This window comes from Spea bombifrons, chromosome 8 (assembly GCF_027358695.1).
Source record: "Spea bombifrons isolate aSpeBom1 chromosome 8, aSpeBom1.2.pri, whole genome shotgun sequence".
Lineage (NCBI taxonomy): Eukaryota > Metazoa > Chordata > Amphibia > Anura > Pelobatidae > Spea > Spea bombifrons.
Genome location: NC_071094.1, coordinates 16,400,312 through 16,421,908, shown reverse-complemented (window position 1 = coordinate 16,421,908; position 21,597 = coordinate 16,400,312). Strand labels below are relative to the sequence as shown.

General features: G+C 43.4%; 1 protein-coding gene across 1 annotated transcript in view; it reads left to right on the top strand.

Annotated features, from left to right (window-relative positions):
* The window catches only part of PAPPA (pappalysin 1), a 492,315-nt gene that overhangs the window by 115,485 nt on the left and 355,233 nt on the right, over positions 1 to 21,597 (top strand). The window contains exon 4 of the mRNA XM_053473077.1: positions 5,734 to 6,027. Within this exon, the coding sequence (XP_053329052.1) occupies positions 5,734 to 6,027 (294 nt within the window). The remainder of the gene's footprint in view (positions 1 to 5,733; positions 6,028 to 21,597) is intronic.

Genomic DNA, 21,597 nt, shown 5'->3' with positions numbered 1-21,597 from the left:
GTCTCCTTGGGCCGTGTAGTATGTCGTTATTCTTGGCGGCCCGTTAAGTATTGCCCATTTGTTTGTTTGCTACGCCGCTCCGTCATGCCTCAGTTCTATGTCTTTTATTGTTTTCCCTTTTTTTTTCTGTTTGGTGTTTTACCTATTGACACACTTTTTTGCATACCTGGCTACTTACACGACATGGCCCATGTCTACTCATACACACTTACATGTTTCCACCTGGGACTGTTACGGTCCTGCGTCCACACACCCTTTACATGCACTTACACGCTCGAAGGCCTCACTCAGGGTTCGCGTGCTTACCTGATTTCACACATTTTTATTTTCTTTTCTTGTTCTTCATCACACCACATTTCTTTTTTTTTTCTTCATTTTGGTGCCTTACCCGCAGTGATTGTATGTACCATGGGTTCTGGTGATCCCCCCCCAGAGCTTACCATGCAGGGTCCTGCCGGCCTCTGCCTTTTGGTCTATGTCCATACTTTTGGACATGATGCTCATTCCTTGATGCTACGGCATCCAGCTCTTGTTGCTTTAATAAGAGTATGTTTTTGTTTGTTGTTTGTTGTTTTGTTTATTGCTCCGACACTGTTGCTCCTGCTGATTTTTATTGGTGATTCTTATACGTTACTCATGTATTCGCGCAGTCCTGCCAGACGTCGTCCATATGGCTCTTGATCCTATTACATTAATTTCCCTCAACATCAGGGGCCTTAATAAACCCGAACAGAGATCCAAATTGTTTACTGAACTTCGCCGCACCAAATCCAAAATAGCTTTTATTCAAGAAACACATTTTAAAGCCACTAAGGAACCCAAATTGACTAATAAACATTTTACCACCTCTTTTACGTCTAGTAACCCGGATTCTAAATCTAAAGGGGTGGCTATCCTCTTGCACAAACATTTACCCTTTCGCAAATTGGATAGCTGGCAGGACTCCGAAGGCAGGTGTATTTTTGTTAAGGGGTTTTTGGGTACCCATAGGGTTACCTTTGCAAATGTTTACGCTCCTAATTGTCGCCAGTCTACATTTTTGGTTATGATTTTGAAACAATTGATGGATTTCCAAGAGGGCATGACGATCTTAGGGGGCGACTTTAACATGACTTTCCTCCCGGTTCTTGATAACTCATCTGGTACTTCCTCTATCCCACATACTCAAATCAACCGGGTTAAGAGACTGCTCCACAGGGCACAGCTTATAGATGTTTGGCGGACGCAACACCCTACTACGAGGGACTACACGTTTTACTCTGCCCTTCATGACCGTTATACCCGTATTGACTCTTTTTTTCTTTCTCATCATCACCTCCCCGCTCTCCACGCCTCCTCTATTGGCCCTAGTGTACTCAGTGATCATGCCCCGGTTTTTATGACTATTAAGCTTGCTTCGTTCCCTGTCCGGCCATGGGTGTGGCGTCTGAATGAAAATATTCTTTCTGATCCGGTGCTTTCCTCAGAGGTTTCTGACCATTTACGCCTCTATTTTTCTGAGAACTCTACCCCTGATATGCCGTTGCCCACCATTTGGGAGGCCCATAAGGCGGTGGTACGGGGAAAGTTTATACAAATTGGCTCTCGGCTTAAGAGGGTGGCGTTAGCCGCTACTCTTGACTTAATTAAGAAAATAGCTGCTTTGGAAGCACTTCATAAATCCCGCCAGGACCCCTCTATTTTGATCCAGCTGGACTCTCTGCGCTCCCAATTAGCCTCTCTCACAAACCGTCGCCTTAAGCGACAGTTTCTTTTGACTAAACGACACTTCTATGAATATGGGGATAAGCCCGGTAAGCTGCTAGCTAGGGCTCTTAGGACTCAGACGGCCAAACATTTTATAGCCCGGATCCGCACTGCCAAGGGTACTCATGTCTCCTCCACCCCTGAGATCGCAGATTGCTTCCGCAAGTTTTATGAGGACCTTTATAATTTACCCTCTGTTCAGGAGTCCTGTCCTGACTTTATGACAGTTCTGGACGCTTATCTGGATAAACATCTACCTCGCCCCTTGCGGCCGGAGGAATCGGACCTCCTTAATTCCCCCATTACGCTGGAGGAGGTCAGGGATGCTATCAAATCCACCAAACAGGGAAAATGTCCAGGGCCGGATGGCCTTCCCATTACCTATTATAAGAAGTTCCTACCTATCCTGGGCCCACATTTAGTGAATACGTTTAACTCCCTTACCTCGGGTTCCCAATTTGCTCCCCAATCTAACATGGCTCATATTTCCTTGATTTTGAAACCAAATAAGCCCTCTGACATTTGTAGTAGTTATCGTCCCATTTCCTTACTCAATTCGGATATTAAACTCCTTGCTAAAATCTTGGCCATGCGATTGTCACCTTATATTCCCCGCTTTATCCATAGAGATCAGGTGGGCTTTGTCCCCGGCAGGGAGGCTAGGGATAATACCACGAAAGTTATTGACCTTATTGATTTGGCTAACCGTACATGTCTTCCGCTTACTTTGACCTCGCTAGACGCGGAGAAGGCCTTCGACAGGGTGGCCTGGCCCTACCTATTTCGTGTCCTGGAGCGACTGCATCTCGGACGGCATTTTCTGTGTTGGACTAGGGCCCTGTATCATAACCCTACGGCGTTGATTAAGGTCAATGGGCTTGTGTCTCATCAGGTCACCCTGTCGAATGGCACTAGGCAGGGCTGTCCACTCTCGCCTCTTCTTTTCGTGCTGGGGATGGAGCCCTTGGCGAACGCTATCCGGGCGAACGCCTCTATATCTGGCATTCCTGTGGCTGGGGTCCAACACAAACTGGCAATATATGCTGATGACATGCTTTGTATTAATTTGAACCCTCTGGACTCCCTCTCCCACATGCTTCGAGAGTTGCGAACCTTCGGTGCGCTCTCCAATTATAAAATAAATCTCTCTAAGTCCGAGATGTTATGCTGTAACGTCCCAGCGGATCTGTTGGCGGATTTGAAGCGTGATTTTCCGTTCAAGATTTGTGATCAGGCCCTTACTTACCTAGGTTTGCGGATTCCCGTGGATCTTTCCCTTCTCTTCTCGCTGAATTTCACCCCGTTACTTGCGGCCGTGTCTTCGGACCTGCGGAGGTGGGATTTCACACACGTCTCCTGGTTCGGCAGGGTGGCTGTTATTAAAATGAATATTCTTCCCCGGTTTTTATACTTATTCCAAACCTTACCTATTTTTCTTCCTCGCTTATTTTTTAAGAAATGTCACCGTCTCTTTCGTTCCTATGTCTGGTGCTCTAGATCGCCCAGACTTTTCCATGCCCACTTAATTAGAGCTAAATCTAAAGGTGGTCTGGGGTTACCAGATCTGGAGAAGTACTGGCGGGCGGCCCATCTCCGTAGGATTACGGAGTGGTCCATCTCGGTGCCTAAGCAGTGGTTGGAGATTGAGGGGTTGCTGGTGGGCATCCCTCTTTCTTGCCTTCCTTGGCTACTGGATTTTAAAAAACACTTTGTCTCTAGGTCCTCGCTTACTGTCTGCGCTACTTTACGTGTGTTTGCCAGTGTCGTGAAGGAGGGCGTTTTGTCCTCCAGTCCGTGCCCCCTCTATCCGATCATTCCTAACCCGAATTTCCCCCTTAGTATGTCTGTTCACCGGTCTCCTCTGCAGCCTTCCCTCCCATGGCGTATTAAGCGTTTTCATTCCATGTTTGTGGGTGATAGGCTTGTGTCGGCCGAGACCTTCTATGGTAAGCAATCCTTGTCTTCGGCAGAACTTTTGTTTTACATTCAGACTCGGCACTTTGTGCTGTCTATTCCCAGGGGCCCCCTCCTGTCCCGTCCTTTGTCCCCCTTTGAGTTGCTATGCTCCTCTACCTCAGAGACTCCGCATCTCTTGTCAGTGCTCTATGCCCTGCTCTTGGATTCCGCATCCAGTTCGAAACCCTATTTTATGAGCATGTGGGAGGGGGATCTCTCCGTCTCACCATCCCTTCAGGACTGGGATAAGGTTTTGTTTGCTATTCATCGGGGCTCCATCTCCAGCAGGATTCAGGAGTGCTCATACAAGCTTTTGACGAGATGGTACAGGACGCCCGTGGACCTCCATAGGTTCTTTCCCTCAGTCTCTGATACTTGTTGGAGGTGCGGGTCCGACAGGGGGACTTTGTACCACATATGGTGGCAATGTTCGGTAGTTCAGCCCTTCTGGCGAGTGGTTTTGCGGGTGGTGGAGCGTGTGGGTGGCATGGATCTCTTGGGTAAACCAGAAGCAGTTTTGTTACACCTTACCTCACTTGCGCCTCAAGCTTACAAGCGCACACTTACCATACACCTCCTCAATGCGGCCAAAGCCGTGATACCCAAGTTTTGGCGTACATCCGCTCCCCCGCCAATTTCTGTGTGGCTTCAGAAGGTAAATCTTATTGAACAAATGGAGGAGTTAGTCTGGACGTCCAGGGGAAAGGGTTACCAGCATACCAGGCGCTGGTTCTGGTGGCATGAATTTGTTGCCTCAGCAGATTTTAGGGACATTTTGGGTCAGTACCTCACGGCTACTACTCCCCCGCGCTCCCCTCACTAAATATGCTCAGTCGCGACGGCTCACTACACTCTTCGGGTGACGGGTAGGGATGGTCGACGCAGGTCCTTACTCTGTTGCATGTGTCCTCCTTATACATTTTTCTTTTTACCGTCTCACCTCTTTTATGTATTCATATTTATCCGGAGCAACTGCTTGTGGAGCTGTTTTCTGGTTCTGTTATATTGGTTTATTTTCCTTTTTCGGCTCCGTTTATTTGATGTATGCAGAATGTGTTGTCACCTTACCTCTGCTGGTTTTTCCACGATTCTTTGCCTTTTGTGGCCGGGCTGGATCGACCTGGTGGCATCCATTTTTCTTTTTACACACAGGAGACTTTATGTAATAATATCGTCTGTGCCATCTATGCTATTTGATGGTATGTTCACCCTCATTTGGATCTGTGTTTGGTATGTTACCTGCTACCATCTACTTTTATACTTGCATATTGTTCATGGTCTCTGTATTTTACACTGCTCAATAAACGGTGAATTTAAAAAAAAAAAAAAAAAAAATAAAGGTTCTGACCCCAGAAATTGGCCTTCAGATGCCATCTTGAATTTAAAATTAGAATGCATTTTAGAATACATGCACAAGCATGACTTTTATTACCACTTTTGGCCAATAACTATATGACAAGTAATTAATCTTATGGAATCCTTGTTGTGTATTTTCTTACTAAGAAATGTCTCAATTGCATATTGCAAACTGTTACATGGTACCATTAAAATATGTACACGTTGCTCATTTTTGCACGTTATGTATATTTACGTTATATATAAAAGGAAGTAGTATTGTTTTTGTTAATTTAGTTTTAACATTTGCATGTGAAAAACAGAGGACTTACCCTCATTTATCTATTTATCCATCCATGCCATCTCCCATTTTCCATGTTGGCTCTGTTCTTTTCAAATCAAATCCTATTACCGTTACACTAGTCCATCTTCTTTCCATATTACCTAATCCTACCTCCATTTCATACCTTTCACAATCTTACTTCTCTGCATTACTCATGTTGTATAATTCGTTTCTGATTCTTGTACCACTACCTCAATTTGTGTGCTCTGTTCTTCCTTTGTCTCTATTTTTCCCACTTTTAAGATGTCAGAACAGGAGGATTCCTTTTCTGGCATGTTACAATTTGAATATCCATATAACAAAGTACTTTTCCCCCTCATAATGTATTGGGTGTGTTGATTTTTATCTTGCAGGTGGTATTGTTATGAATCCATCATTTTATGGCATCCCTGGGCACACACATACAGTGATCCATGAGATTGGTCATAGCTTGGGGCTGTACCATGTCTTCCGTGGCATATCAGAAATCCAGTCCTGCAGTGACCCCTGCATGGAGACAGAGCCTTCTTTTGAGACTGGTGATCTCTGTCAAGATACAAACCCAGCACCCAAACACAAGACATGTGGAGATCCTGGTCCTGGAAATGACACATGTGGTTTCCAAAGATTTATTAATACACCCTTTAATAACTATATGAGCTATGCAGGTAAGTGAGACCCTTTATAACTCAATGTTCTGCTTTCCCCTGAAGCTGTAATTAAGAAATGTTTTCTATTATTAAAATCTAAGCATGTATTTAATAAAAAATGCTTAGCAAATGTTTTCTATTTTTTTAATCTTTTTAATTAAAATGTATTGCATATGTCGTCATTTGAAATCCTTGATTTATCAGTTTGCATCTGTATCAAGTTCTATGTGTGTACAGTAACAGTTTGTTCAAGAAATGCATAGACCAAAATATTTTTTCTCGCTGGATATACACTAAAGCAACACATAGATAACAACACTGCTATAAATCTTGAATTATCCACATATCGGTATAAGATACCTCTTATAGATTGCCTATCACTGGCATGCTGTGTTGGGTGGACTGTCCATAAAAAAAATAAAGAAAAATTAGATAGAGCACTTTGGTAAAGCCACATTCCCCAATCATACCTCCTAAAACAAAAGTGTTTCTGTTTGGGCATTTGAAATCAGGACAGGATAGGAACTCTGTTGTCAGGCCGGGATGTGGAGCGTAGCACAGGAACAAACACAAATCCAAGGGTCTCGAGGCAGGCGGCAAGCAAACGGTATCGGGTCACAATCCAAAGGTCAAGGCAGGCGGCAAACAATCAGTATGGGGGTCACAATTCAAGGGTCGAGGTATGCGGCAAACAATCAGTATCAGGGTCAGGGTCACGGAGCAAGGGTCAAAATACAGGTAGACTTCAGGTAGTAAGAGCAGGTTACACACAGGTACACAGGTCTAGAGGGTTTTTATAGTGGTAGGTATTTAGGAACCCCTCCCCCTATCCTGGGGTCTCCTCCCCCTGTACACCTGATAGGAGGTGAAGTCAGAAGACTCCCCTCCCCCTAGCGTCTCCCCTCCCGGCTGCCAGACTCACGGAGGCAAAGCCACGCCCCCTTCTCATCGGAGGCATGCTCGCGTGTTGGGGATGCGGCCTGCCTTGTGGCAGTGCGGCCGTGCCGCGGAGAGACAGTCGGTCGGGTCCCCGAGATGAGGTAGGAGGTGGTCTACGTACCTCACGTCTGTGTATCCTTGCCTAAAAACAAGTCGTTTTTTTTTTTTAAGATACCTGTGCTGAATTTGGGATATCCAGAAATGAAAAATAAAATTCAATGACAGATAGGAACCATTAATTCCACCTGCTCATTTTCCCCCATGTAAAAACAAAGACCATAACTAGTCCTTGGTCTTGTCTTAAGATTCAAGGTAGCGCTATGCCTAGCCCATGCATGTTTACATTCCCACACTGTATTAGCCTTTCTGAGGTTGGGAAGACTAGATGGGCCATATGTTTCTTTACCACTTCAGATGGAAGACTGTCTACCACCCTTTAATAAAATACAAAATGGTTGCCTTTTTGCAGCCCTTCGAGACTGTGGTTATGCTGCACTGTATGTACATCATAAAGTAGCGTTATTCTGCCTGAAATGCTGCCCTGCATGCAGGGAACACCTTCCCTTGCTCCGCAGGGCTGCTTTTTTCCTACAGTTATACGATAGGGTGACCCGCAATAGGACTTTAACTCCTGGGTCCCGGGCAGCCTCAATGCATCGTTCCGGAATGGGAAGTCTGAGTGAGTGAGGTCTCAGCCAATCAGGAGAGACTTCTCAATTCTCGTAATTGCCTGAGAGTTTGTAAGCCTTTCCTGAGAGGCTGAGTCCCTCCTTCACATCAAGCTCAGTGTAAGCTGCAGCTCCAGGTATGTGTGTTTGACTGTGTGTGTGTGCCTGTGTTTGACTGTTTGTCACTGTGTTTGATTCTCTGAATCTGCTCAAGTCTGGTAATAGAGGGGTTAACACTCTGAATCTACTCAAGTCTGTAATAATTGTATGTTTATTATGAAATCTGAAATCAACATGGTTTCCAAGGCTTCCTAATAATTTATATATAATAGTATATGTGACTGTGTGTATGTGATATATATAAATATACGCCTATGTGTGTAATCTGACCCGCTTCATAGTGTGTCCCTGAATAGCATAAATAAAATGTGGTCACCCTATTACATTTTTGGAACATAGAATTTTTATTGAGATTTACATCGGTTAGAGAAATATCACAATACGAAATGGTAGATACACAATAGTCCACGGTACATTGTAACCAAAACGCGCAGAATACAGGCAGAGTTGGATTGACATACATAGGAAAGAAACTATTTGTCCGCCAGAGAAATCTGTAAAATTTTCAAAATTCATCTGCGTAAGTAAGCTGACAAAGTAATAATTCACACAATCCAAGGGAAAAACAGAAGGAGAAAAAAAAGGAGGGGGGGAGGTGTTATGCAGGAACATATCCATCAATTCTCACTAACTGCGTTCATATACCAAGGCGTGTGCATGTTCCCCAAGATACAACCACTAGACACAGGGGAGAACGTGTGAGTGTAGTAATCGTCCCAATTCTCCCAAGTAGAGTGGAAGAGATGTAACGTGTTAGAGGCCAAATGCGCCAACTGCTCATATATACGTGTCATGGTGATAGAGTACAAAACCTCCTGGATCGTGGGGGGAGAGGTATTTTTCCATTTTTGGGCAATGCAGACCTTTGCTGCAATCAGAACATGTGCTAAAAGCTTCCTATGTGGTGTTTCCAGTGAGTGCGGGAACATATCCAGCAAGGCCTCCTCAACCACTGGAATATGTAGCAGGTGAGTAATGAGATGAAAGATTTGCTTCCAAAACGACTGAAGTGCTGGGCATGCCCACCACACATACAACATAGTACCCACCGCGCCACACTGTCTCCAACAAAGCGCCGATGTGAAGGGATACATTTTAGCAAGCGTAGCAGGTACATAGTACCAGCGAAAAAGAACCTTGTGGTTGGTTTCAAAATGAGTGGCATTCCGGGACACCCCCTGGAAGCTCGCAAGAGCATTGTACCAGATCCTGACATCATATGTGCGACCAAGCTCTTTCTCCCATTGTAGCATATACAGGAGTTTGTCCTCAGACCCATGACCCAGCAGAGCCACATAACAAAAGGAGATAGCATTCGGGACATTTGACGCCCTCCAGCAAAGCTTAAGAATTGGTGAGGCGGGAGAGGCAAAGGCAGAGTGACTCAAATGTGTGAGGAGAGCGTTGCGGAGTTGCAGATATTTAAAAAAATCTTGTCGTGGGTAGAGAGTTTGTAACGATTGGAAAGTCTGCATCCGACCATGAGAGAAAAGGTGGGAGATGGAGGCAACACCCCTGTGAATCCAGTCCTCCAAAGAAACATGTGGCAGAAGGGGTTTCAAAGCCGATAGGGGAGCCGAGCTGTGAAGCCTAGAAGGACATCTTAGCATAGGACAATATTTATCCCATACGCGCATAGACAGCAGTGTTGTATCCAAGATATCAGGCAATGGGGGTCTGTGTTCCTTAGGGAGCCAAAGGACGTCACGTAACAAAAACGGAGAAGCATAGAGAGATTCCCGATCAACCCTTGCTACCTGGTTGCGGTCTGAAAAAAGAAGAATAGACTGTGCAAGGTTGGCGGCTAGATAATACGTCTTGAGGTCAGGAACTCCTAGACCTCCCAACAGCTTAGAGCATTGCACAACCCTGAGCTGGAGTCTGGGCGTTTGTTGAGCCAGATAAACTTGGACAGCCGCGCTTGCATACGACAAAGAAAAGCTGTAGGTAATGTGATTGGGATAGTGCGGAAAAGGTACAGTTACTTCGGAAGCGAGTTCATTTTAGAGGAGACTATACGACCCAACCACGAAATTTCCAATTTCAACCATCTATTAAAGTTGTCGCTGATCTTATTCCATAGAGGTAGGAAATTGACGCGGAACAGGGTAGAAGGGAATTTGGTGATTCGGAGTAGACAATGCAATCGGATCTCCCAGAATAATCAAAGGACTGAGATAAATCCTCGATCGTAGACTCCTGATAACCAATGCTGAGGGCTTGAGATTTAGACCTTGTAATAGTTTAGACCTTGTAATAGGATAGACACCCAAATGCCTCCAAGAGATGAGATAAATTTAGTAGTGTAATCAATGGTTCCGTGAGGGTTAAAAGGAGGTCATCTGTGTATAAACACAATTTCGATTCATCGGACCATATCTTAGCAATTGCTAGCGGTTCCATAGCCATGGCAAAAAAGAGAGAGGAAAGCGGACATCCCTGTCTTTTTCCGTTATGAATGTTGAATGGCTTGGAGAGGAATCCCGAAGTGTAGGCTCTTGCCCTGGGCCGATGATATAGAATATTGACCGCCTTCGGCAATCCAAAAGTGCCCAGTACCGATAACAGGTAGCCCCAATGTAAGCGATCAAACGCCTTTTCGGCGTCCAAAGATAGAAGGAGACAGGGAGAGTTCATCCTCTGAGGAAGAGAGGTAATGTTGATAATTCTTCTCGTATTGTCAGATGGTTGCCGCCCTAGAATGAAGCCAACGTGGTCGTTTCGAATTGGAGCCGGGGGTAGCGCATTCAGGCAATTAGCTAGTAATTTTGAGTATAATTTTGTGTCCGTGTTCAGCAAGGAGATGGGCCTGTAATTTGCACATTCAGTAGGGGATTTCCCGGGTTTGGGAATAGTGACCACATAGGCCTCGGACATTTCTTGAGGTAGGGGTCCCGCATCCATGAAACCAGAGAAAAGCTCACTGAGCCGAGGGGCAAGTATGTTTTGAATTTCTGGTAGTATACTTTGGACAGGCCATCTGAACCCAGGGCTTTGTGAGATTTGAGACCGGCAATAGTCTTCTCCACTTCTTCTGTCGAAGGTGGTTTAAGAAGGATTTCCCATTGATCTCTGGGGAGCTTCGGTTTGCGGTTGTGGCAATCCCTTCTGCGCGTGTAAACTATACACTGCCTCGTAAAAGTCTGAGTAATATGTTGCTATCTGATCACAGAGCGAATGAATCTTTAGGTCACTAACCACTGGCCAGTGTCAATCAATAGCCAGTCACCCAATCTGATCTTTATGTCTAACAATTTAACACTATATCTAAATGTATCTAACACTATTACAAACACTTTAACCCCTTGCCTAACCACTACATATAAACACTAAATTGTTGTATTAGTCATTTGCTTTCTAGTAGGTTTTGAATTGTTTTACTTTGCTGTTTGGTTTAACTAGTTGCTTACTAGTTATTTAGTTATTTTTTTCAAATTAGCTGATTTGTTGAGGTAGCTGGTTAATGGTTATTGGTTCTTGATTGGATTTTTTAATGAAAATGGCTGATAGAAAATTCAGTGTAGATGAGTTTGCTTATGGGTATTTTGTGGCATCTGATTCCGATTCAGACTCAGAATACAAGACAGAATCCTGTTCAACTTACTCGGGTTGGCTCCAGTCAATTATTTGGTTAAAACATAATTTTTTTATTCAAATTTTTAATTCAAGAATGCAGAGTTGGCTTGGCTTGAAACCAATATGATTTGGGGGCATGCTGTGACTATGAGTATTATTATTATACTTTATTTATAAAGCGCCGTCAGATTCCACAGCGCTGTACAAGTTAGAAAATGTTACAAATAACGACAAGTACAATGCAGCAATTGACATACAGATACAAGAGGAATGAAGGGCCCTGTTTCTGCAGGAACTTACAATCTAGGTGGATAAGGGGTGAGAAAAAGGCAGTTAGGACTGGGGTAAGTAGGAGGCCGGTAAGTAGGTTGTTGCAGTAGTCTAGACGGGAGATAGTAAGGGAGTGGATTAGTTGTTTGGCGGAATTTTGTAAATGTTGCGTAGTTGGTTATGGCAGGATTTAGAGAGTGATTTGATGTGAGGGATAAAAGATAGGTTTGAGTCTAGGGTCACTCCGAGGCAGCGGACTTGTGGTGAAGGAGAGACAGTGGTAGAAAGGTCAGAGAGGTGAATAGAGTTAGAGGGAGGGATTAGAAGGAGCTCAGTCTTAGACATATTTATCTTGAGGTGGTGAGAGGCCATCCAGGAAGAGATGCCAGATAGGCAGCTGCTGATCTGAGGACAGATGCAGAGAGATTGGGGTGGAGAGATAGATTTGTGTGTCGTCTGCATTGAGGTGGTATTTGAAGTCAAAGCTGTCTAAGTTTTCCAAGTGAGGAAGTATAGATGGAGAATAGTAGAGGACCCATGACAGAACCCTGAGATACTCTAACAGACAGAGGCATTGAAGAGGAGGAGTCACTAGCAAAAGACACAGAGAAGGATCTATTGGAAAGATACGAGTTACTCCAGGAGAGAGCAGTATCACAGAGACCAAGAGAACTGAGGAAAAGGGGGTGGGCGACAATGTGGAATGCAGCAGAGACGTCAAGTAAGACTAGGATAGAGTAGTGGCCATTGTTTCTAGCAGATAGAAGGTTGTTTGTGACCTTGGTGAGAGCAGTTTCAGTTGAGTGCTGTGGGCGGAAACCAGATTATGATTATGAATAAAACATAGCATGTAGTGTGTTATTCATAAGGTTCATATTTAATATATTTTGTCCTTTTTTAACAAGCAAGATGTAATTGAACAAGAGATGTAATCAGATATCCTGATGCTGTATTAGTTGTGTAAGAAAATAAAACACATAATAAAGAAAACATAACTTGAATACATAATAAAGAAAATATAACTTGTTTTATTATCCTTGATGTAACCTTCCTGCAAATGGTTCGACCATGGAGTTTATCACTTGTATCCATAAAAGGTAATCTTATGCTAGAATCAATTTTCATTAAGTTGTTACATTTTATCGGAGTCATGAAGTCCCAAGTGCATTACTTTACATTTATCAACATTGAACTGCAGCTGGTTGATTCTTGTCCATTCAACTAATTTACCTAAATAATTTGCCATTTGTTTGTTAATAGTATACTGTTGTGACAGTATCTGTAGTGAAATCAGTAGTGTCCGTTTGTAAATTGTATATTGTCTTTGATATTTCGAGTCTTTTGAAATGTATCCTTGTAAACATGCAGTGCCAATTATTCCTATAAGAATTGTGTGCCTCCTACTATACTTTGTTATATTTTAGTTACATCTTAACTGCATCCTTGTTATCATACTTCTTTTCATCCCCAATGTAGCCCTGCACAGTATTAAACCCTCGATTCTTTTAATCAAAGAAGCAATTTCTTGTTATTTGTGGTAAGTGTATTTAAACAATTTACCCCTAAATGAAGGTGTGTCGGGATATATAGGGGGTTAAAAGGCAATTCTGGAGGCAGAGTGGCATAAAGGCGCCGGAGGAGGCGGCCTGGCTGCCACACCATGGCCTATTTCAATCCCCCTCGCAGCTGTTTCCAATGTTGGTCTGCCGGCAGCCCGGCCCACAGACTGACCGGCCCACTGGGAAATTTCCCGGTGGGCCAGTCTGGCCCTAGATGCGGCTGGTAGAGTGAGAGGGCTTGGATGTTCTGCGGCTGAAAGCCATAGAGATTCTTACCTCGGCTTCCCATTTCAGGATGAGCAGTCGGCAGCCCCGCATGCCGCTCATTTGCGCCCCGCGTGCTTATCCAAGCTTATCAATTCAGGTGTCCTGATTTCAGAAATATCTAATTTATATAGATTTTCCATACTTTCCCAGCACTTATAGGGAACATACTATATATTTTTATATTTTATTTTTTCTATTTTATATATATATTTTTTTAAAATGGTTAGAGGTCCTCTTAGGGACCTCTTGAACATGTTATTAATGCCAGTGATTCAAAATAGAAAAAGGCTCCAGGCACTCAAGGGTTCCATCAGGCAGATTTATTGAAGGAGAAGGACAACAACGTTTCGACCTCACGATGAGGTCTTTATCAAGTTAACCACACAAGTAAAAGTAAAAGTTTAAATAGCACATATCAATAAATGAATAGCCAATCAAAAGAATAGCCAATCAGAGATGTGTCCCTGCCGCTGCAAGAAGGGCAGGACGTGCCGGAAGCTGTTACATCAAATCGGGCAGCAGAAAGCCGGTGATGCTGGCTTTTCCTGTCAGGGGGGAGTCCAGGCTGATCTCCCATGCAGTGGCAGAGATGTGTCCCTGCCACTGCAAGAAGGGCAGGACGTACCGGTACGTCCATAGGGGATTCCTGGCATGCGCTTTTTGGACGTACCGGTACATCCGTAGGGGACTGAAGGGGTTAAACATTGCAGTACAGGTTAATTGAATTCACCTGAAGTCCCAACTTCCATCTTTTATTATCATTTTATGCTTAGAATAGAGAGCGCTACAACATACTACTGACATAGAAAGCTTCTGTAACTTGACCACAAGTGCTGCAGAAAAAGAATATTTAAAGTAACTAGTAATATTCAAATGACACTTATATCCATACTCCCTAGTAAATCAATATGATCTGCAGCATGTCTCATTATAGATTTAGTAGCCACTAACTGGAAAAAATGTAATTCACAAAATGGGTGCACTGCAAATATTACAGTTAGAAATTGATAAACATATAAATTACTCCTGTTGTTGCTTTACAAGAACAAGGGTATATAAACCTTGGCAAAAACCTCTCCCAATTTTATTAGATGTAGAGTTGTAGGCAGTTTTATTGTTAACATCAGAGGTTGAGGCTAGACTAGAAACAAGGGAAGAAGTGCAGGCAAAAATCGGAATCGGTTTCTTCTGAAACAAACATTTGAAAGGAACTGTGAAAGCCTTACAAAAACATTATGTACCATGTGTCTGACCTAACTACAATGCTCACTCATCTTTTCCCCTAACCCATCCCACCCTATTATAAGTATATGGAATTAAGTGGCCAATGTGTGAAGAAATGTAGAGAATTAGTTCATTTAATAAAGATATATAAATTAAATAATAAGATACCTTGTCGTTGAAAATGGTAGTGGTAAGACCTGATACGGCTTTTTATTTTATCTTCTAGGCTGAGATGAATCCTTGTGTCTGGTGATGAATTTGGCTCCTGAAAGGACAGTTTTTAATACATCACAGATATTTTAAACAGCTTACTGACCATATATATATATATATATATATATTGCAGTCACCAAGGTCAGGGCCGTGCTGAGGCTGGTGCACAGGGTGGACGGTACTCAGGCGGCAGGGAGCAGAGGAGAGACAGTGGCGCCGAGCAGTCGCTCATGAAAGTTTTCAGCAACCGCTCAGTTTCCTCTGCTTCCTGCCACCACCTGCCTCGGTGCCGCTCTGACAGCGGCGGTGGGAGTGTGAGGCCTCTATCTAGGCCCCGGTACCGGCATTTCATGATGAGCGCCAGATTATGACATCATACCCTGTTGTTCAGCAGTGAAGAAGTGCACAGCACGGCAGAGCAGTAAGACAGTGTGATGGGAGGCCCTGGCTACTCCCACCAAACGTTGGTTCCTCCTGCCGGAACACCAGCGATTAACCCCTTCAGTGCCAGAAAGGACCAGCGTTGTAGAGAGAAGGGGGATACAGCTGCACCGGAGCTTCGCTGGCACTGTGGCTAGCCAAAGCCTAGCTACACATTGACTATTATCCTAAAAAGGACAATAAAGTGTCATAGCAGCCCACCCGAAGCATCAGACAGCACTCAGGTTGAGGTGAAAGCAGGACTCAGTTTATTTGAAAACACAAGTACAAGGGGGTAATTTACATACAATAGACATAGCAAACCACACACAGTTCCCCATCAGGTCCTCCTTTGAACATGAATCAGTATTTGCACTCAGCCGAGTAGGGGGTCGCTATTGTAGCCTGTGGGGAGGGTGGTAAACACAGGCATTTCCATGACTTCTGGCTGAAACCTGCTGGATATCATATCCAGGTGCAAATACTGGCCATGGAGTTCTCTGTCCTGACCCTATGGAGAGTAAAACACATAAACCCCCTCCCAAAATGCAAGTGTCCCAAATCTGTTTCTGAGATCCACAGTCTCTAGAGCCTCTGGTACTTGAGGAAACGTGGCACTTGTATCAGGGGGAAGAAGTAGTCCTAATGGATTCCCCAGTACCCACCTTCCCAAGAACAGAACCCCTTCCAAGGCCAGGGCCCATAGTCTGTAGGAAGGAGGATGGCAGAGGCCTTGCTCTCCCACTGCAGGACTTCAGCAGTGTAAGTGAAGGAGGGGAAAGATAGAGAGAAATGGGGGGAGAGGTCGATGATGAGAAAGGGGGTTAGTAAGAATATTGAAATAAAGAATGAGAGAATTAATTAATGTGTGGATGCATTGTATATGAATAAGAAAATACATGAATTAATGTGTGGATGAATTGCTTGAAAGATTTTTGAAAATGCATCAATGGATATGTGTAAATGATGTGTGTGAATTAATGAGATAATTAATGATTGTGTGAATGAGTGAGTGACTGTATAAGTGTTTGTGTATCAGAGATATATAAGTGATTAGGGGAAAGGCAAAGATGGCATAAAAAGGGTGTTTAAACCTTGGGGACCAAGATGGGACAGGCAGGGTGTTTATGGGATAAAGATGGCACAGGGTGGCTGTTTGTGGATGAAGGTGGCTCATGCTGGTCTGTTTGGGGGCAAAGATGGCTCATGCTGGTCTATTTGGGGGCAAAGATGGCTCACGCTGGTCTGTTTGGGGGCAAATTTGGCTCACGCTGGGCTGCTTGGGGCAAATGTGGCTCATGCTGGGCTGTTTAGGGACAAAGTTTGCTCAGGCGTGTGTAATCTGGGTGCTGGTAAGGTTCTATGTGGCCTATGTGGACGCCAGGGCTGCATTATGCAAGCTGTGATCTATGCCTGTAATTTAGGGGGTTTTATGTATACCTTTTGATGCTGAGTTTACATGTGATTTCCAATTGATCTATACCTACAAAGGTAGGTTTGTATTTTATTCTGTTGATCTATATATGTTTTCATACATTATGTATACCTGCAAATATACCGTATTTGCTCGATTATAAGACGATCCCCCAAAACTGTAATATTAATTAAGGAAAAAAGGGAAAACCCTGAATGTAAGACTACCCTATAGAAAAAGCTTTACCAGTCATGCACATTTGCCCCCAGGCTTGCCGCTCTACCCCAGATATGCCTTATACACCCCTAAATGCTACTCTACCCCCCAGATATACCTTTTACTTGCCTATATGCCACTCTGCCGCCCTGATATGTCACTCTGCCCCAGAAATTCCTTATACCCCTATATGCCACTATGCCTCCCTGATATGCCTTTAACCCCTATATGCCACTCTGCCTACGGAATTGCCTTTTAATCCCCTATATGCCACTCTGCCTACAGAAATGTCTTTTAATCCCCTATATGCCACTCTGCCTACAGAAATGCCTTTTAACCCCTATATGCCTGTAACGGGTTCACCAAGAGAGCTGTAGTAACTCCCAGAGATCACCCAGTATCCTCCTGTTGTCCCTGGAATAACTTCCAGCACCAGCCAGCATGCACACCTTGGAACCCTGCTATGTGTATCCAATAAGTAGACACAACTACCTTGAATTGAGTACAGTAGGAATGAACAGGTTATTGTTGTAAAACATAGACTCATATAGCCACAGAACTTCATTAACATAAATTAACATTGATAAAAAGGTACATGTAGACAACCCAACCTTTAATCCCCTTTAGCTACTGAATATCCCCCTGGCAGCAATCCTGTTATGGGAGTAGTTTACACAATAGAGTTCCTGCCTGTTTGGCAGCCAGGCTGGAGCCATCTCTGAGTACCTTGTGGCCCTGTATGACAGGTCATTCTGTCACAATGCCACTCTGCCTAGAGTAATGCCTTTTAACCCTCTATATGCCACTCTGCCCCCCCACGACTTACCAATACTTCCCCCGACTTGTCTCCCATACTTCAGGCTCCCTGGTGTCTAGTGGGGACAGCTGGTGGATGTCTGCACGCTTGGTGTAGACAACCTCTGCTGCCCGTTAGTTCTGCCAGGGCTTCTATGACTGAGCACCAGAATAATGGTATGGGGCTGTTTGTCAGTGTTCAAACTGGACTCTTTACTTCCAATCATTTGGGACAATGCTATGCTTCCAACTATGTGTGAACAGCTTGGGGAAGGCCCTTTTCTAGTCCAGGTTGACTGTTCCTGAGTGCACAATGCAAGGTCCATAAGGACATGGTTGGATACGTTTGGTGTGGAAAACCTTGACTGGCCGGCACAGAGCCCTGACCGCAACCCCACTGAACACCTTTGGGATGAACTGGAACAGGAACAGAGATTGCATGCCAGGCCTTCTAATCCAACATCAGTGCCTGACCTCACATTTGCTCTACTGAATGGGCAAATATTCACACAAAAGCACTAAAATCTTGTGGAAAGCCTTCCCAGAAGAGTGGAAGCTGTTATAGCAGGCAAACGGGGAACCAACTACATATTAACCCCTTCAGTCCCCTGTGGACATACCGGTACGTCCAAAACACGCCTCCCAAGAATCTCCTATGGACGTTTGACAGCCTGGACTCTCCCCTGACAGCAGAAGCCAATCTGTCCGATCTCAGCTTTTACATTTTTAAATGCCGATCACGCGATTGGGCATTCTCTTGGGGTTGCATCACTACTGACGTAACCCGGAAGTTCATTGGAGGACAGCATATCAGGGGATATCCTGTCCTCCGATGAGGCACAGATGCTGCGATCTCTATGCAAGTCTGTGGGGACTTGCAGAGAGATCACAGTGTGATCGGTGCAGGGGGATCGCAGGGAGGAGAGTGAGAAAACATAGTGGAAAAATGGCAAAATTGCTCCAGGAGTGAGGTACCAAAAACCCCTGGGATTGAAGGGGTTAATGTCTATGTATTTAGAATGCAATGTCATTAAAGTCCCTGTTGATGTAATGGTCAGTTGTCCCAATGCTTTTGTCCATGTAGTGTATTTTGTATGTATAGGGTGTGTGAATGCTATTGATGCAGAACACACAGTTTTTTGCTCTGTGTCTGTATGTGTGTATGGTAAATAGTCTAAAATTCTATTGATGTTATCTGTAAGTTCGGGTTTGGTAAATTTTACAACAATTAACTGAAAATGTATTATTGGAATTAGAATATGGTTAGTGAGTGTGTATGCAGTATTTGTCACATAATTGTTATTTAAATAATAGTATTATGTAATGCTCATATTCTTTAAGTATTATTTTTGAGTATTTTAAGTAATACCTTTTGTTACTAAACTGTGCATTTACCTCCCATGCAAAGGAAGGCAGGTGCCAAGCATTTGTTTGCTCGTCCACTAAACTTAGGGCCCGGTGCTTCCGAGAAGTACTTTTAAAGCAAATGCCTCTTAACCCCTAAACAACAAAACCCGTACATGTACGGGCTTGCAGTGGAACGTGTTAACGACAAGGGCTGTACATGTACGGACTGCTGTTATATAGCTGCATCGCCGCGATCAGGGAGTTTTCACTGTGATCGGCGGCTTTGCAGCATCCACGGAAGCCTCACAAGTGAGGCTGACCGTGGATCGGTGGAGGGAAGCCCTCCCCGCAAGAAAAATGGCGCCTGGCTAAAACAGCTTAGGAAGTGATCGGAATCGCTTCCTAAGCATAACCTGTGTTGCTGACATGCCTCGATATCAAGGCATGTAGCAACACAACCCCCCTCCGCCGTTAGCCTTGTCATGCAAATGACGTTGCGCCATTCACAAGATGGCGTCACCAATAGAAAAAAATAGGTACAAGGTCAATGGAGCCCAGCTAAAAAAATATAACATTTAAAAATTCCACACTGTCACCAAAAAAATAAACAAAAATATTTGTTTAATGAACAAGTCCGTAACGGAAAGAGTTAAAATATTGGCATTATAAATGCCCATAGGGTGTCTAGTTTTAAAAAAATGTATGATTTGATGGGGTAAATTGAATTGGCTGGCTTCAAAGATGTCCCAAATATGGGACATGGGGCAGTAGGACCAGATGTCTAAATGGCAAAAAATACACACCTTACAAAGGTGGCCTTTTACGTCCCAAATAACCCAACAAACCCATGCATGTGGGGTATCACTGCACTCAGGAGATGTTATTGAACACATACTGTGGTGTTGTTTGACACAGACATATACCAGGAGCGGTAAATTTATGTGTGAAAAAAATACCAAAAAAATACTACTATAAAGTTTGACAAAGGCTGGTGGTAAAATAAGTGCATGGAAAGGGTTAAAATACCAGCATTTTAAGTACTTTGGCGTGTCTAGTTTTCAAAAATATGTGGTTTGATGTGGTAAATTGTATTGGCCGGCTTCAAAGTCACCAGAAATAGGATAAAAAGTCAAAATCCCCATTTGAAAAATGCACACCTCTCAAAAAGGGCCTTTTAGTCCCCGAACAACCTAACAAACCCATGTATGTGGGGTATCATTGCGCTCAGGATATGTTACTGAACACATTAGGGGGTTGTTTGGCAGTGACATATACCAGGTGCGGTAAATTTATACCTGGAGTACAACTTGTGTGAAAAAAAAAAATAATTCATACTACCATAAAGTTTGACAAAGGGTGATTGTTAAAATTGTTAAAATACCAGCATTTGAAATACCTTGGGGTGTCTAGCTTAAAAAATATATATGGTTTGATGGTGTAAATTTCATTGGCCGGCTTCAAAGATACCCGAAATAGCACATGGGGCAGAATGACCAGCTTTGGGGAAAAAATGGTTTTGAAATAGCAAAACTCTACTGGTACTTATTGCGCCATAACGTGCAGAAAAAAAGCAAAAAAACATAAAAACATTGGGTATTTTCAAGAGCCATTGTCCCACAATATACGACGAGTAAGAAACAGTATTGTCATTAAGGGGTTAAAGGAGATACCTCTCTGAATTGGGACATCCTTTAAAAACATGCAGCCTGGCTCTTCCTCTTTTTTTACTAGTTGTAGCATTTCATTGTATTAAAGCACATTGTATTGCCTGTCTGAGCATGATTTGTGGATTGTATTTTGTTGCCACTGACTACATGGTAACAAAGTACAATCCACAAATCATGCTCAGACAGGCAATACAATGTATAAATATTAGACCCTGCTGCCAATATATATAAATATTAGACCCTGCTTCCGATATATATTAATATTATACCCTGCTGCCGATATATATATATATATATATATATATATATTAGCCCCTGCAGCCAATATATATATAAATATTAGCCCCTGCTGCCAATATATATATATATTATTAGCCCCTGTTGTCAATATATATATATATTAATATTAGCCCCTACTGCCAATATGAATATAAATATTAGACCCTGCTGCCAATATATATTAATATTAGCTCCTGCTGCCAATATATACCGTATTTGCTTGATTATAAGATGACCCTGATTATAAGACGACCCCCCAAAATATGAAAAAAAAAGAAAAAGCCTGAATATAAGACGACCCTTTAGGAAAAAAGTTTTACTAGTAAATAAAAATTCATGTAAACTATTTTTTCATATCTAATAAAAGCTATGATTGAGAAAATGTTTTGTTTGTTTTTATTTCCTTTTATTTGCCAACCTGCCCTCCGGTTATGCTCATCTGCCCCCAGATATGTCTTATACCCCCCTATAGTCCACTCTGCCTCCCTGATATGCCTTATACCCTTCTATATGCCACTCTGCCTCCAGAAATGCCTTAGGCCTCCTATATGCCACTGTGCCCCATGATATGCCTTTAACCCTCTATATGCCACTGTGCCCCATGATATGCCTTT